Consider the following 16,701-nt stretch of genomic DNA (forward strand, 5'->3'; position numbering starts at 1 on the left):
CTCAGAAGACTATTAAACTGGCTAACGTTGAATCCATGCCCTTTGTCCAGGCCTTTCATTTTCTAGCTGATATCTTGAACAACGAGGCTGTTCACAAGTCTATATAAAAGCATGGAAGCAAAAAGTCAAGTTAGATCTGACTGAAAAGGGTGGAAGATGGACACTGGAGAGCTCCTCCCACACCCTCCATAAAGGATTGCACCCAGGGAATTCTCATCATTTTCTACCAGATTATTTTCCTGGTGTTCCTCATTTCAGAAATTCATCCTTCTCCAAGATGAAATCAACTCAGAAACTGACACCTCCTCAGATCCTTTTTCTCCCAGCCACATTACTTTACCTTGTCCCTGTGCCTGGTAACCTCTTCCCACCCCTTTTCAGTTTCTAGTTCTGTGATGTCTCCCCCATGAGATTGTGAGCTCCTTGAGGGTAAGGGCTGTCTTCTGTCTTCCTTTGTATCCCCAGTCTTTAACACTGTGCCTGTCACACAGTAAACACCTAAATGTTGACACTGACTCTGAGATTATCTCCTGACCAGCCTGCCATGAACTTCACAGCCTCCCGTTTGTGGATAAATCTGTAGTCTTTTTTGGGAATTGCTATTATTCTACAAATGAAATAATATTTGTAACATGTCTGACATACTGCCTGGCACAGAATGGGTGTCATATAAATATTAACACCACCATTATCACTACTGTGGTTAGTACTATTGTACGACTCCTTCTTAAGGTAACTTCTCCTTGCTAAAAGTAAGGGAAACATGTAAAATATACAAAACCAGAGAAAGAAGGCTAGGATTATAGGTCAGAAGGTAAAGCAAATGACTATAATAATGAGGAATTTATGGAAGACTGATGGAGAGAAGAACGAACACAGGATTAAAAGTAGAGAGGAGTTTCCATTAACAGCTGTAAATTTCTTAAGTGTGAGATCAATTTGCAAATTCAGAAGTATACTCCTGAAGAATAAGATCCAGAATTTGTAGTGTGACTTTAAAGCAATGAAACTGTTTTGCTTGTTTATCTTACAATGCTCCTAAACTGAACTCAAAGGCAATTTATTTTTGGAACACAGTGATTATCCTTTGCAGGACAACACTCATTTAGATGAATAAATTCTCTCACTTTGGTATAAAACAGTTTCATTACTTTATACATATATAATTCCTTTTCAAACCCAAATGGTATGTACCTTGTTTACAAGATTTGACTTCAAATAACTATTCACTATTTCAAAGGAAAAAAAAGAAAATATTAACCACCATTAAGAAGATTCAAACAACTGTACTTCAGGTTCTGAAGGCAATAATTCCAAAAACATTTTAAGTAATGGCAACATACCAAGTGACCACTCTGAATAGGACAACCCTCATCTGGATGTATAATTTGTACTTAAGAAGAGTCACATCACTTAGTGGTTATATGGTTTGTTCATAATAAATGAAAGATATTTTAAAACTTAAATAAACATTAAAATACATGGGTTTTAATAATAAATATATCATTACTTAGAACCTGTTTTTATTTTACATTATAGCTACATATACCATTGTTTTTTCCAGAAGATAGGGTCAGTTCTCTTCCAACTGGAGATACCTTGTTTATGTCTATACCTGTAAAAAATTTAAAATTGAAAGTATTCAGTTTAACAATTTAAGTCTTGGTAAGTGGTAAGCCAAGTGCATTTTTTACTAAACAGCATTTGTATAAAAAAAAGTGAAGAATAATATCTAAAAGTATACATTTTGATACCATTACTATTTCTCTAGTCAATATAGTAAAAATAAAACACCACACTGGAAAAGGTATCTATCCAGTCTAGACATCTAGATTACTGACCAAAGGAGTATTTGGGGATAACATGGTTGTTTTCTATATTATCAATTTCAAAATATTTAGGATGCAACACAAAAATTAGTTTCTCTTGTGGCTTTATCATAAATTAATTTATTGAAACAAGAATTTCCTAAGCTAATCTGGTCACGAAATAAATACTTTGGAGATTGAAATATACTGATGGAACACATAAATGCTGGCCAATAAGACTTATATATAATATCCTCTGGGCCTGGAAGAGTGTAGAAATTTGGAGTAAACAGAAAATAATCCAATTTCCATTTAAATAAATCCATTTTTGTACAAAATTACAAGGGTATCCCAAAAATCTTAGTGCAGTTTTAAGCTATTAAAGTTGTACTTAATAATTCTGGGAGGAAAATATCACTGGAATTGAAATTTTCTCAGAGAACCACTCTCTATATAATGTAGGGCTCTAGATAACAGTATAGGTAATACTGATCTTGAGTGTTATTAAATATACTGGATTGTGAAGGTATAAGCTAGAAACAGAAGACATTAACAGTCTGAGAATAGAAAAGCAGACAAGGGTACAAACAGCTCATTCAGAAGATTGTGAACAACAACAAAATCTAGAATTTTGGATCATAAGTTACCATAAAGAAAGGATATGATGTTGTCAGGGATGGACCACATCTAATAAATGTTTCTCTGGAGACACTGAAAGATTTAAGCTGAAAATTATGTTGAAAAGTTAAAATTTCCCAAATACACTATTAAAAAGACAGTAAGTAGAGGCCAGGAACTCACAGGAGGAAATATTCAAAAGTAGAACAGCAAGAAAACTCAAGGTTTTAGACCCCTATATACAAATATGTATAGCACAGGTACTGAACAAGGTGAAACTGATACCTTAATTCAAGAGGATAAATTAGACCAAGCAGATATCAGAGGATAAAGCAAAGAACCTCCATGCCCCCCAGGCCAGCCCTGACCACAAACAGAGAAGGTAGCAGCAAGGTAAAGCCCCATCCCTGCTCCACCTACAGTGCAAAGACCTCCCTCTACCTGGTGGGTGGAATACTCCTTGCTAAGACACCAAAAAATATGCTGGAGATCAAGAGACTTTGAGCATTCCAAAACACCTAAAGCTAACAAACTCCCACCGTTTGTTATTCTCCCCATACTTTTTTTTTAATGTTGATTTATTTTTAGTTTTCAACATTCATTTCCACAAAATTTTGAGTTCCAAATTTTCTCCCCATCCCTGCCCTCCCCCCACTCCAAAACACCATGCGTTCTGATTACCCCTTCCTCTAATCTGCCCTCCCTTCTATCACACCCCACACTTCCCTTATCCCCATCTTCTCTCTTTTCTTGTAAGGCAAGATAGATTTCTATATCCCATTACCTGTATTTCTTATTTCTCAGCTGCATGCAAGAACAATTCTCAACATTTGTTCCTAAAACTTTTGAGTTCCAACTTTTCTCCCTTCCTCCCTCCCCACCCATTCCCACTGAGAAGGCAAGCAATTCAGCAGAGGTTATACTTGTGTTTTTAGTTATGCAGAAGACTTCCATAAAAGTCATGTTGTGAAAGACTAACTATATTTCCCTCCATTGTATCCTGTCCCCCATTTATTCTGTTCTCTTTTGACCTTGTCTCTCCCCACAAGTGTTTACTTCTAATTACCCCCCTCCTCTCATTTGCCCTCCCTTCTATCATCCTCCCCACACCCCACTTTTCCCCTCCTCCCCTACTTTCCTGCAGTGTAAGATAGATTTTCATACCAAATTGAGTGTGCATGTCAGTTCTTCCTTAAGCCAAATGTGATGAGAGTATGCTTCACTTTTTCCCTCTCACCTCCCCCCTTTTTCCTTCCACTGAAAAAACTTCTTCTTGCCTCTTTTATAATTTGCCCCATTCCATTTCTCCCTTTCTCCTCCCAATATATTCCTCTCTCACCCCTTAATTTTATTTTAGATATCACCCCTTCCTATTCAACTCACTCTGTGCTCTGTCTCTCTCTATATATATACGTGTGTGTGTGTGTGTGTGTGTGTGTGTGTGTATAATCCCACCAACTACCCAAACACTGAGAAAAATTTCGAGATACAAATATAATCTTTCCATGTAGGAATGTAAACAGTTCAACTTTAGTAAGTCCCTTATGATTTCTCTTTCCTGTTTACCTTTTCATGCTTTTCTTGACTCTTGAGTTTGAAGGTCAAATTTTCTATTCAGTTCTGGTCTTTCATCAAGAATGCTTGGAAGTCCTGTACTTCATTGAATTACCATTTTTTCTCCTGAAGTAGTATACTCAGTTTTGTTGGGTGGGTGATTCTTGGTTTTAATCCTAATTCCTTTCACTTCTGGAATATCATATTCCAAGCCTTTCGATCCATTAATGTAGAACCTGCTAGATCTTGTGTTATCCTGGCTACATTTCCACAATACTTGAATTGTTTCTTTCTAGCTGTTTGCAATATTTTCTCCTTGACCAGGGAACTCTGGAATTTGGCCACAATGTTCCTATGAGTTTCTCTTTTCTGATCTTTCAGGAGGCGATCGGTGGATTCTTTCAATATTTATTTAATCCTCTGGTTTTAGAACATCAGGGTAATTTTTCTTGATAATTTTTTGAAAGACGTCTAGGCTCTTTATGGCTTTCAGGTAGTCCCATAATTTTTAAATTGTCTTTCCTGGACCTATTTTCCAGGTCAGTTGTTTTTCCAATCAGATATTTCACACTGCCTTCAATTTTTTCATTCTTTTGGTTTTGTTTTGTAATTTCTCGGTTTCTCATGAAGTCATTAGTTTCCATCTGCTCCATTCTAATTTTTAAAGAACTATTTTCTTCAGTGAGTTTTTGAACCTCCTTTTCCATTTGGCTAATTCTGCTTTTTAAAGCATTCTTCTCCTCACTGGCTTTTTGGACCCCTTTTGCCATTTGAGTTTTCAAGGGCGTTACTGTTTTCAGCAATTTTTTGCATCTCCTCTAGCAAGCTGTTGACTCGCTTTTCATGATTTTCTTGCATCGCTCTCATTTCTCTTCCCAATTTTTCCTCCACCTCCCTTACTTGATTGATCAAAATCCTTTTTGAACTCTTCAATGGCCTGAGACCATTGCATATTTATTTTGGAGGTTTTGGATGCTGAAGCCTTGACTTTTAGGCTTTCCTCTGATGGTATGCATTGTTCCTCCTCATTCGAAAGGATGGAAGAAAATAACTGCTCACCAAGAAAGTAACCTTCTAGTGTCTTATTCTTTTTCCCTTTTTTGGGCATTTTCCTAGCCAGTTACTTGACTTTTAAGTCCTTTGTCAGGAGAAGGGTATACTCTGGGGACCTGTAAGTGCTCAGTTCCTCCAAGGTGGCACAGGTGGGCCTGCTCTCTGTTTGTGAGCAGGATTCTCTCTCCAGAGCCTCCACCAGTTCCACCACACCAGCCAGCACTCCTCCTCACCCCAGGGCAGCTACTCAGGGCTGAGATCCACATTAGCAGTTCAATTCCCCCAGGGTCTTTAGGTGGAAGGCTCCAAAAATGGATGCTGCTGCTGTTGCTGCTGCAGTGGCAGGGCAAGATCCTATTCCCTTCTCACGCAGATGAAAGAGCTTTCTCATTGATCTTTGAAGATGTCTTTGGCATTTGTGGGTTGAGCAAACTGGGAACCGCAGGGGATTCCATCCCCTGAGGCCTTCTCCAGTCCTGCCCCTGCCACACTGTGCACTTGTGAGCAGCCAAGGCTGGGCTGCGCTCCGCTCTGCACCTCGTGCAATAGACCTTTCCTGCCGGCCTATCAGGCTTTCTCGGGCTGGAAATCTCTTTCACTCTGTTGTTTGGTTTCTGCTGCTCAAGAATTTGTTTAGTCATTTTTTACAGGTATTTTATGGGCTGTAGGGGAGAGCTTTTACAGATCCAGCTCTCTACTCTGCCATCTTGGCTCTGCCCCTTTGAATCTCTATTCTACCCATACTTGTGTCTGCCTAGAATTAACTGCTAATCCAATCTATCAGTCCCCCCCCTACTCAACTTTATTCCTTCAGCTGAAAGCAGTACTTTCTCACTCCAATTCTGCCACCTGGAATGAATTCCCGTTCAGTATTTCCCTTTATTTTGTACTTTTTCCTCTCATTCCTTCCATCTTCTTGCATTTAGAAGCCTCATAACACTAATCCCTGGCCATCCTTCCCTTCAATGACTGTACCTTCCATTATACCTCACTCTTCTTTGGTAATGGAAGGAGTATCACAAACATTCCTTTTTATTGCCACTTCCAAACTCTCTTTCTACTCAGCAACATCTCCTTTGAAGTTTACTCTATCAAAATTTATGAATCAATTACAGATCAAGGTGGCTGTTGAATACCTGCTCAGAAGTCATTCACCTTTCTCAACTTCTGTCTCTAGCTCACTATCTTCTTCTCCTCCCAAAGTCCTGCCCTTACACTTCAACATTCATAATGATGCTTCCTTATATACTAAAACCTCCCAGTTTCTCAATCTCCTCAAATCCTGTGACCTACTCTTCTATTCCACCTTAGGCATACACAGAGATAGTCAAACCCTAAATCTCACTATTACCCACATGGGTTCCACTTCTAGGTTCAAGAACTGACATTCATCTATCAAATCATAACTTCCTATCATACCAATTTTTCCTTTGCTTTACCCTAGCCCCCACCCCCAAGCCTATATAGCCTCATCCTAACTACGTCCACCCTTCTACTCCTCAGTACTTCTATAGGTTATTTACCACTTGCCTGACTTCAGGCAATCCTTCCCTTCCTAATCTTGACCCCAAAGTTAACCAATTAAATTCCATACTGTCCTCTATTCTCAAATTCTGTGCCCCCTGGTCCTATCTATATGAATTCACTGTCAAGTCTCAGCCCTAGATTATCCTCAGGATCTGTTTCTTTTGATCCAATATGCAGGTATTAAACAGAGCAGGAAGAAATTGTGCAACTATCTTTAATGGGTACACTATAAATTCATGTTATGCAATTTCAACAGGGCTCTCACCTCATTTTTTTCTTTTTTCCTTAAAAAATTGTTATATAAGATAGTTCTCTGGGAGAGAGAGGGACACTGAGGAAAAGTTTGAGAAGAATTCAAGAGCCTCAATAAATCTATCTATCTAAATTCAGCAGCAGTAATCTCCCTAATACCTTACACTCTAAAACAACAATTAGTTTCATAACTAGAACTGAAGCATTCCTAAGTTTTCAGAAGTCATTCAATAACCATGGAAAAATAAATTTTTCAGTTAAGTGTCAAGCATGTGTATCCAGTATTTAGTTAAAGTGAAAGGAAGAAAAACAAAACTAATAAAAATTTCCATATCCCAGACAGAAATAACATCACAAAAATACTGGCACACAGAAACTTAAACACAGAAACTTAAATGACAAAATAAGACTAGTTCTCTACTTAATTCTTATGTATCTGCATAAGAGACAGGTTGGTGTAGTGGAGAGAGCTAAACTCAGTAGCAAGAAGACTTGAGCACAAATCCTACCGTGACACATCTGACAATGGGCAATCACTTAATTTCTCACTGGTCTTCAAACTTTTTTTTTGTCATTTACCACTATTATTTTTTTGAAGTTTGACACCACCAAGTATATTTACTTGGTAACAAACAAATATGCATACTAATTGGTAAGATGGCCAACAGAGGGAAATTCACACTCTCACTGTCCTCTAGCTGGGTCAGAAACCTTGGAGCATATGGAGTACTGTTTTCAGTTCTGAGTAATATTTTCAGAGGGCTACTAACAAAGTAGCACACAATCAGAGGAAGGTGACCAGAAGCTAGAAATCATGTCATTTATAGGACTCCTAAGAGAAACAGGATTAAAGAAGCATTTGCATCCTGAAGCTTAAATTAAGACTTTCCCATCTGACTTGCAGTTAATGTGTTGCTCCTCCATTATAACATGAGCTCCTTCGGATTTTCCTGCTTTTCTATTTGTGTCCCCAGCACTTTACAATGCTTTGCACAGAGTAAGTGATTAAATAATAAATGTTTAAGTCACTCATATAAATGTTAAAAGAGCTGGTGAAGTTTAGTTTAGAGAAGACTTGGAGGAATATGATCATGATCTTCAAGAGAAAGGCAACAATGCATACTTATTTAATTTAGTGAATCAACAAACATCCATTAAGTGCCAACTATGTGTGAGTCACTATAAAGGTAGTAGGATACAAATATAAAAATGAGGATCACTAGGACTTACTTCTACTGAGGGAAGATAAGATGTCTGCAGAAAAGTAAATATCTTACTGACGCTGTTCAGTTGTGTCTCACTCACCATGACCACATGTGGGGTTTTCTTGTTTGGTGTGCCATTTCCTTCCCCTGCTCATTGTACAGAGAAGAAACGGAGCCAGACAAGGTTAAGTGACCTGCACCAGGTCACACAGCTTGTAAGTGTTTGAGGGCACATCTGAGCTCAGGAAGATGAGTCTTCCTGACTTCAGGTCCAGTTCTCTATCCACTGTACCACCTCGCTGACCAGAAAAGTTAAATACCAAATCACAAAATTTTTGAATTGAATGGAGCAATCTAGTCCAATCCATACCCCAAAAGAATCCTTATTATAACACCCTTTGGAAAATGGAAAAGGGGGGTAGGGAGAGGCACACGGGGCAGGAGAAGACAAATATTTGATGTGGCCTCTGCTTGAAGGCTTTTAATATCAGGGAACTTCTCACCTCTCAGGGCAGCACTTTTGCTTTTGGGCAACTTTAATTGTTAGGAAGGGTTTGGGGTTTTTCTGACATCATTCTATACCTATCTTTTTCCAACTTGTACCCATTCTTCCTGCTTCTGCCCTCCAGGGCCAAAGAGAACAAATCAAATTCTCTTCCACATGACAGCCTTGCAAACGTCTGAAGGCAGCTCTCATGGCCCTGGTGAGTCTTCTCTTCTCCAGTTAACCATCCCCATTTCAATCAATAATCACATGACAGACTCAGTCTTTCACCTTCCTCTGGAAGGTGAATAACATGCTCAGAACTGAACTACCTCTGACTAGACCCGAGTACAGAAGGATCATTACCCCCTTATTTCTAGGAACCAATACCTCTTGATGCATCCCAAAATAATCAACTGGTTTCTATGGCTGCCACTTCACACTGCTGACTCATATTGAGCCTACGGTCACTAAAATCCCCATGGCTGGGTCTGACTCAGGCCTACACCCTGTTAATTTAGGTTCCATATGGAACAATAGGAGGCACTTATAGGTCACTCAACAATGAAAATAAAAGATTTACTTAGCCGCAGCAGAGAAAGATATGCACAGCTATAGACACTGAGAATATCTTGAATTGGTTCAACTGAGAGAAGCTCTCTTGCATGAGTTACTCAACATGAGTCTAGCAGCCAAGCATCAGAGCCCCTCTGGAGATCTTCTGGCTGCTTTGTACTCAAGCAGTGAGCAAGTTATGTCCCTAGCAGTCTGAGACTTTAGCCCCTTGAGTCAGACAAAGTCCTTCTAGAGCAGAGGGGTCAGACTAGCAGCCTTTATCCAAAGCACTCAAATCCTTCAACAGCATAGGGTGAAGGACAGAAGCCTCCACAGAGACCTCCTGCAAGTAGACAATGGATCATTACTGACAATTTTAAGGCCAGCTATGAGACATTACTGACAACCTTCAAGTCAATCATTTAGCCTTTTCCAAATCCACTTAACTGTGTTACTGTCTTGCCCATGTAAGAATAAGACATTTATGAATATAAAGATATATAAAACATAATTTTTCCTTGAGAATAAGATGGAATACTTAATCAAATGTTTTGCTAAATGAATTTGATAAAAAAAAATATGTATTTTGGTACAAAATATATACAAAATAAACATAAAGTGATTAAGGAAGGAAGTACTAATAAATTATGAACCAGAAAAGAACTTTTGAAGGCAATAACACTTGAGCTGAGCCTTGAATGAGTAGAGCTGAGAAGGCAGAACATTCTAAAGATGGGGGATGGATAGCCTATGAAAAACAAAGAAAGGGAGATATATGTTGTATAAGGACAACACCAAGCAGGTAAGTTTAGCTAGACCAGAAAGGAGAGTAATGAGAAAATATAGGCCCTGAAAAGTAGGTTAGAGCTAGATTGTGAAGGTCTTTAAATGTCCAAAAGAGGTACTTCCATTTTATCCTGCAGGCAAAAGAAAAACACTGGAGTTTCTTAAATAATAGAGAAACCTGGCCAAATCTGTGCTTCAAGAAAATCAATTTGATGGCTATCTACAGGATGGATTGGAAAAGGTAAAGACTTGAGAATCAGTCAGACCAGTCAGGAAGCGCCGTAATAGGCCAGGCAAGAGGTGATGAAGGTGCCTAGCTGCACATAGAGAGGATGACAAAGTTTACAAAAAATAAACATTTCTGAAACATCCAACTAAATATCCAACATTTCAGGAAGAGTTATATAAGCTATAACCTTTGGAAGTCTGGCTTCCAAAGGCTTAAAAAGGATCAAATTCTATGTAAGTTATTATATGTGTATGAATGCTCTATAAAAGAGGTGACAAACACAACCTCTGTTAAGAATTGTGCTTTGTACTATATTACGAACCAAAAAAATTTTCAAAGTCATATATTTAATCACTGCCAAACCCAGATATGAAAAATATACTCTATAAAAAGTTTTAAATAGTAACTTTCCTAACATTTTCAAAAGAAAACTCATACTTACTGGAATGACATTGTGAAAGTTGTTTTCCTTCATGATCAGTCCAAGGAGAGGGTACAATAACTCCTTTAGTGAAAAACTGGAAGAAATCAAAGACTTTTAGACACCAATTCTTTACAAAATGTAATTTTGTGCATTGATCATCATCTAACAATTTACAAATGTCTTTTGTGTATGCAAACATACATGAATACAATATGTATCAATCAATTAGAATATATATACCTAAACTGCTAGAAAAGGAAAAACTAAAACTGAAAAAGTACGTTTCAAATTAATTGCTTTGAATGCTATTATCAATAAATTCATCTGATTTTAAAACTAATCTGTTATCTTAAAGAAGCCATTCAGATTGTAAATAAATAAAAATGCATATATGGTACGCTCAGTTAGATGCTAATACCAACAAAATCAATATAAACAAATTCCTATGGGTAAAGTACCAATCACAAACATAAAAAAGAAAGATTCACTAAGATGAGTACAGTGCCTGGCATATAGTAGGCACTTAATAAATGCTTTAGCTATCTGTATTTCTATCTAAAAACTCAGTAAATATTTATTTGATTCTGATACAAATCAGTTCTTTCAAATAAAATCAATAAATACTTTGATTAGCTTTTCTTATTTGATTAAGGAAACATATAATAAAATACACATTGGTAGGAGTTGACAAAAAAGGCAGGAAGTTTCATTTTTTACTTTATAATAGGTCCACAGCGGTTGATATACCTCATCCTACTTTCTTCGTTTTCAGGACAATTCAAGAAATTCAATAAATCATTCAACTCAGATATGTAACTCTAATCTTTGGGCTGTCCTTCGTTTTTCCAGGTTTTACATTCTAAGCTTCCACTTTAAAACAAGGTAAGCTAGCATGGAATTTCAGGAAGAAAAATATACATTACAGCCAAAAATATTTTCAACAGCATAGATTTTTTTTTTTTTTACTAAACAACTAAACACAACCATTTTAGGAATAACTTTTATTTCTTCTCTCAAACAACTGATACTAACACATGTTAAAGTGTGTAAAGGTTTCTAAAATGCTTATTTCTAAAACAAGAGTTTATATGACTCTGATACATGTTAAAAAATGAAGGACAGTTGTTTCTGGGTCACAGGGTTTAGAAAGTACTAGATGAAGGAGGCAGATGATAATACTTAGTAAATAAGAGATAAACTTGAGAATACTGTTATGACTTTTTAAAAACAAGTTTCATCTGGAAAACAAAGGACAATATCTGCTTAAATGTACAGAGAAGATGACATAGGAATATCTGGTTTCTGATCATGCTACAACCAAAGACTTTAGCAGCCAATTGGCAAAAATTATGGGAAACTAATAGGTTAATAAACAAAGGCTTAATTTTTTTAAAATTCTTATGCATGAAGGTTCTCTAAAACAGCAACAATACTAAAAGCACATGATGACCTGGGTATCTTTAGATAAGAACTAGCTAGAAAGGAAAAGGAATGAAAAATGGATTTTGTGTTTATAGGACACTAAAGATATAACTGCAAAATGTTTTTGGTTTCTGTACTTTATAAGTTAAAAACCTCTGAAGGTATTCAAGGGAGGAAAAAACTGCATTCCCACAAAGATTTTCATCAGTTCAAAATATTCAATATACTTAATTTAATATAACTACTCAAAAGAGCAATGTATGTCCATCAATATTATAAAAAGCAACAGGGAGAGCTTTGAACACACACTCGTGTAAAATGATAAATAATTTTTAATGTACTGAATGGAAATTTGGTTTTTAAATTTTAGACAAGCCTTTTAAATGAAAAGTTCAGAATGTAAAATATTCTGAATAAAATAATGGCTAAAAGTAATAATGTACTTTTCTCTTTAGTATATTTAAGTCTTTGGGAAAAGCTATTTTATTGGTTATATTTTCAAACACGACATCTAGATCACAGGAAATTTCCATAAATACAGAGGAAGTTTATACATCTGATTTTTTTTCTTGAAGAAACTCAGATGAAGAAAAAAAAGGTGAGTCAAAATTTAAACAATTCTTCCAGAAAAAGGGTGATGTTTATGATTATGGGGTGTCTAGAATTCTAAGAGGTCTTTCAGGTACTCTAGGGGGTAAAAAAAAAACCCTTTGGTGAATGTTTATTACAAAAGGGAAAGGAAAGTAGGAAAAAAGACCAAGACAAAAGAAAAAATGATAAAGCTAGTAGTTAAACTGCATATTTCCCTGATGTACTAGGTAGATACATTAGCAGAGAACAAGTTTATCCAGCTTGATGTTCAAAAACAATTTTAATTACCTCTTCAATCGCTTTTTGTCTTTTGTCTTCCACATCTTTATCTATTCTATATAAGGCAAAGAAAAAAATAACCATGCCATTACTTCATCTAGTTGGATATTTTTTAAAATCCTATCAAAAGTAGTAATTTTATTGAATGCAAAGATGGTAAATTTTAGATTCATTTTACAAAAAACCCAGTGTCTTGACTAATACGTCTACTTTGAAATATCAGTGTCTTACTGTTCAGTGTTTGCCTCCTTTTCATTAAAATATAGGATTAGAACAATTTCCTCTCAAAAGAAGTTTTCTATTTATGCAATCATTTTTAATCTTACCATATTACAGATTCATGTGAACAAACTTTCTTCTTTGTTACTAACAACTGAAATGCTGCAGAAAACTAAAATAACTATCCAAAGTCCTCCTTCATTTTTCAGTATGTAAATATCAATAATGACTTATTTCACATGATCAGTTTTACTGTCTAACTTCTTAACATCAAACTAAAATTTACAATGACGACATGAACTTAGCTAGAAAATGTGAAGTTTGCCCTTATTAATTCCTTCCTCACCATCAATATAATTGTCCATAAAAACAACAACAAATAGCTCCTAAAATATCTACGTACCTTTACCTACGTATCTATCTATCTATGTATCTATCTATCAATCAACATGTCAGATCTTAAGCAATGTTTACACATGTCCTAATGGCTGGGGCAGCTGACTTTAAGACACATACAAGTATAATATATATTAATATATAATATGTAATAATATGTACAGAACACTTTATGCACAGAGGAGAAAAAAATTAGATAATACACAGCCCCTACTCTCAAGGATCATGATATCTAGTAAGTAGAAAAGATATTAACACAGATAACCATAAGATGAGATAACAAGAGACATTAATAGGGTGGTGACAGTATAACTAGAAAGGAGAAGATGGAAACAAGAGATGTCACAGAATTGAGAGAGCCTGGTAATTAACTGGATACAAGAGATGAGAGATTACAAGGCAGGGTCAAAGTGGGTACCACATGTGACCAGATATACAATATTTACGAACAACAAATGAATAGTGGTGCCACTGACTACAGTGAAGTCAGAAGAAGCAGGGTTAGAAGCTTGAAATTAGTATTCTAATACTAAAATGTTATACCTAATATGTGGTAGGCACTATAAGATAAAAATTACACAGTCCTTCCCCTCAAGGAGCTTACAAATAGTATTTAGGAGAAACAACATACACAGAAAACTGAATCCAAAATATATGCAAAGCTCTGAATCAGAGGCCAAAGAATATATTGTAGGTAGAGAGGGCAGTCTATACACAATTCACAAAAATGAGAGATGAAATGTAGTATACTCAGATAGAACTGCTGTAGCAGCTACAGCAGGCCCCTAAAAAGACTCTCTGGCTTCCTTTTAGGACTTCCGTGCCTTTGACCAACATTGGCAAGTGCAAGTTTGCTCATTCTAAAAAAAACAAAAACAGCCACGAATGTTGCTATCATGAATAAGCTATTTCTGAAATTGAGCCAGATGTCTCTAATTTATTTACTACAATAAAAAGAGAGTGAAAGAAACCATTGATCTGTTTTTCCAACCTTAATCCAATCAGTTGGTACAGAAGATACAGGAGTTATTTACCTCTACCCCAATAGTAGGATGTTTTGTAGCCTTCATATTTCTTGCAAATGGTAGTAACTTGGTTTTATCTACAATTTCATCAACTCGCATCATGAGTATCATGAAGTATAATCCAGGTGGAGATATCCTGAAGCCAACATGAAGAACTCAGAAAAGAGGTCAGAAATGGAGGCTGTCAGCTATTAGAGCTATTGCCAAGGAAAACAAAGAAGGGGAATATAGAGAAGGGAAAATTCTGTGATAATCTTCAGAGCGTAATGTTTATACTTCTGTCATGCCAATGCTTAACATTGTAGACCAGAAGAAAAGATTTAGAAGCTTAACAAATATCTCTCCATATTCCATGTTATCAGGATGAAATATTCCACTGAAAAAGAAAAGTAGGAAGGCCTCAATGTGAAAACAAAGTGATTGAGAAGAATCATGAATGGTATCAGAAGGATGAAAGGATGTGATAGGAGAAAGAAAAAAAGAACCCTTTAACACCAGGGGATAAGTAACAGAAAGGAGGTTGTTCCAGAAGAGGGGTTAATTAAAAAATGTATAGGACACAGAATCTAAGCAAGTAGCTAGCAATTAAATCCATGGTCTCAAGACGTCTCACAAATGCACGAAGTTTGTCTGAAAAGATAACTAGAGATAATAAAACAAGCAATTAAAGTTGACTTCATAAATAAAAGTAAATTTTGATGGGAAGAGAGTGATGGAGACTTCTGCCCACTCTGTTTCTTCATTCATCAATTGTAGATCTCTTTCTTCTTCAGCCTAAGTGAGCCCTTCCTTTCATCCTCCTTTTTTTTCAACTTCAGGTCTTCTCAAAATTCCACTTCCCAAATTTATTCTGGCTATCTTCCCAAGGTCAAAGTCCTTGAAAATCACCTACACAATTTCTTCTCGTTCAGTTTAAAAAAAAAAAAGTCCTCAAGCTCAGAATGACCTGAGACTGGTTAAGAAAAAGTTACTGTTTTTTGTTTTTGAAGAGGACTGATGACATCACAGGGTGATGTCTTGACTTGCATGTGAATTGGGTTGAAGTGAGGCAGTTGCCCAAAGTTGTCAGCCTCATCTAACTGCCCTAAGAAGTGGATTCTCACCGGAAGCCTAGGAAAAGGCTCAATCACTATCCTAAGTTATGTTCAAGAGAAATCTTGTTGGAATACAAGTGGAACTAGATGAAATTCCTGAGGTCCCTTCCAAATCTGCAATTCTTCGATTCTCAGACTGTGACATTGCCAAAAAAGACAGAATAGGAACCCTGGAGGAACACTCATATTAAAGGGTCAAAAAAATGGATGAAGAAATCAGACGACTGCTTAGAGTTAAAAGAAACAGGAGAGTATGTATTGTTAATGTATTTTTAATGGAATGGGAAGATCTTTGCCATCTATTAATAGGCCATTGGGACCTGCTTAAGTCACATGGAAGCCTGAGTTACATGAAGTCTGTGGTGGAAGGAGCTTACTGAACAGGTGGAACAGGAAGGGGTGAAGCAGGAAGAGGCAGAGCTGGAGCAGGGCTGAGAGGAAGCAGGCAAGTGGGGCAGCAACTAGCGTGAGCAGGAGAGCTTGTATGTGATTTGTTTAAGGGAGCTGGTTTGTGGGAAGCCTAGCAGAGGGAAGGCTTGAGGCTGGCAGTGCCCCCTACACTGTTACTATGTATAGCTTTCTTCGTTGCTGAGATGGATTTGGCTTTCTGGTATCTGAATAAATGCTTTGGTTCTGTCTTCCATGTGGACAGTCTGTTATATTTTGTGATGCAGAACCGTGCCAGCATAGTCATAGCTGCTGTACGTGCTGTAAAGGTCACATTGGCCCTACAGTGTTGCATCACTAAAACACAAGGAGAGAATGAATATCTAACAGGAAAAGCAGTCAATAATGACAAAAACTACAGAAAATTTAATGTCAATAAAAACTCAAAAAAAGGCCATTAGATAGGATAATGAGGTCATCGTTGACCTCAGAGAGGGTAAACTCAGTAGTTGCAACAAAAACACAATTATAATGGGTTAAAGAGAGAGCAGTTGTGAAGTGGGGGCTCCTAGATATAAAAACAGCTTTTTTCCAAGAATCACAGGATCACAGATTTAGAATTATGACCTGAGGGACCATTTGGTCCAACCCCCTCATTTTAAAGGTGAGGAACCTGAAAAGGAGAGAAATTAAGTGACTTGCCCAGGGTCATACAGCTAGTAAGTATCTGAAGCCAGATCTGAATGTTTTATCACTCCAAACCCAACATTTCATCCAATATATCAAACAGTTG

The 16,701-nt window shown here is 36.8% G+C and overlaps 1 protein-coding gene across 2 annotated transcripts in view; it reads right to left on the bottom strand.

The window, feature by feature from the left end:
* Nucleotides 1-16,701, bottom strand: part of BORA (BORA aurora kinase A activator) — a 37,352-nt gene that overhangs the window by 12,089 nt on the left and 8,562 nt on the right. For both annotated transcript variants that reach the window (XM_072622314.1, XM_072622313.1), the window contains 3 exons: nucleotides 12,797-12,842; nucleotides 10,514-10,589; nucleotides 1,550-1,615 (listed from right to left, as the gene is read on the bottom strand). In XM_072622314.1, coding sequence (XP_072478415.1) covers nucleotides 1,550-1,615; nucleotides 10,514-10,589; nucleotides 12,797-12,842 — 188 coding nt within the window. The remainder of the gene's footprint in view (nucleotides 1-1,549; nucleotides 1,616-10,513; nucleotides 10,590-12,796; nucleotides 12,843-16,701) is intronic.

This window comes from Notamacropus eugenii, chromosome 6 (assembly GCF_028372415.1).
Source record: "Notamacropus eugenii isolate mMacEug1 chromosome 6, mMacEug1.pri_v2, whole genome shotgun sequence".
Lineage (NCBI taxonomy): Eukaryota > Metazoa > Chordata > Mammalia > Diprotodontia > Macropodidae > Notamacropus > Notamacropus eugenii.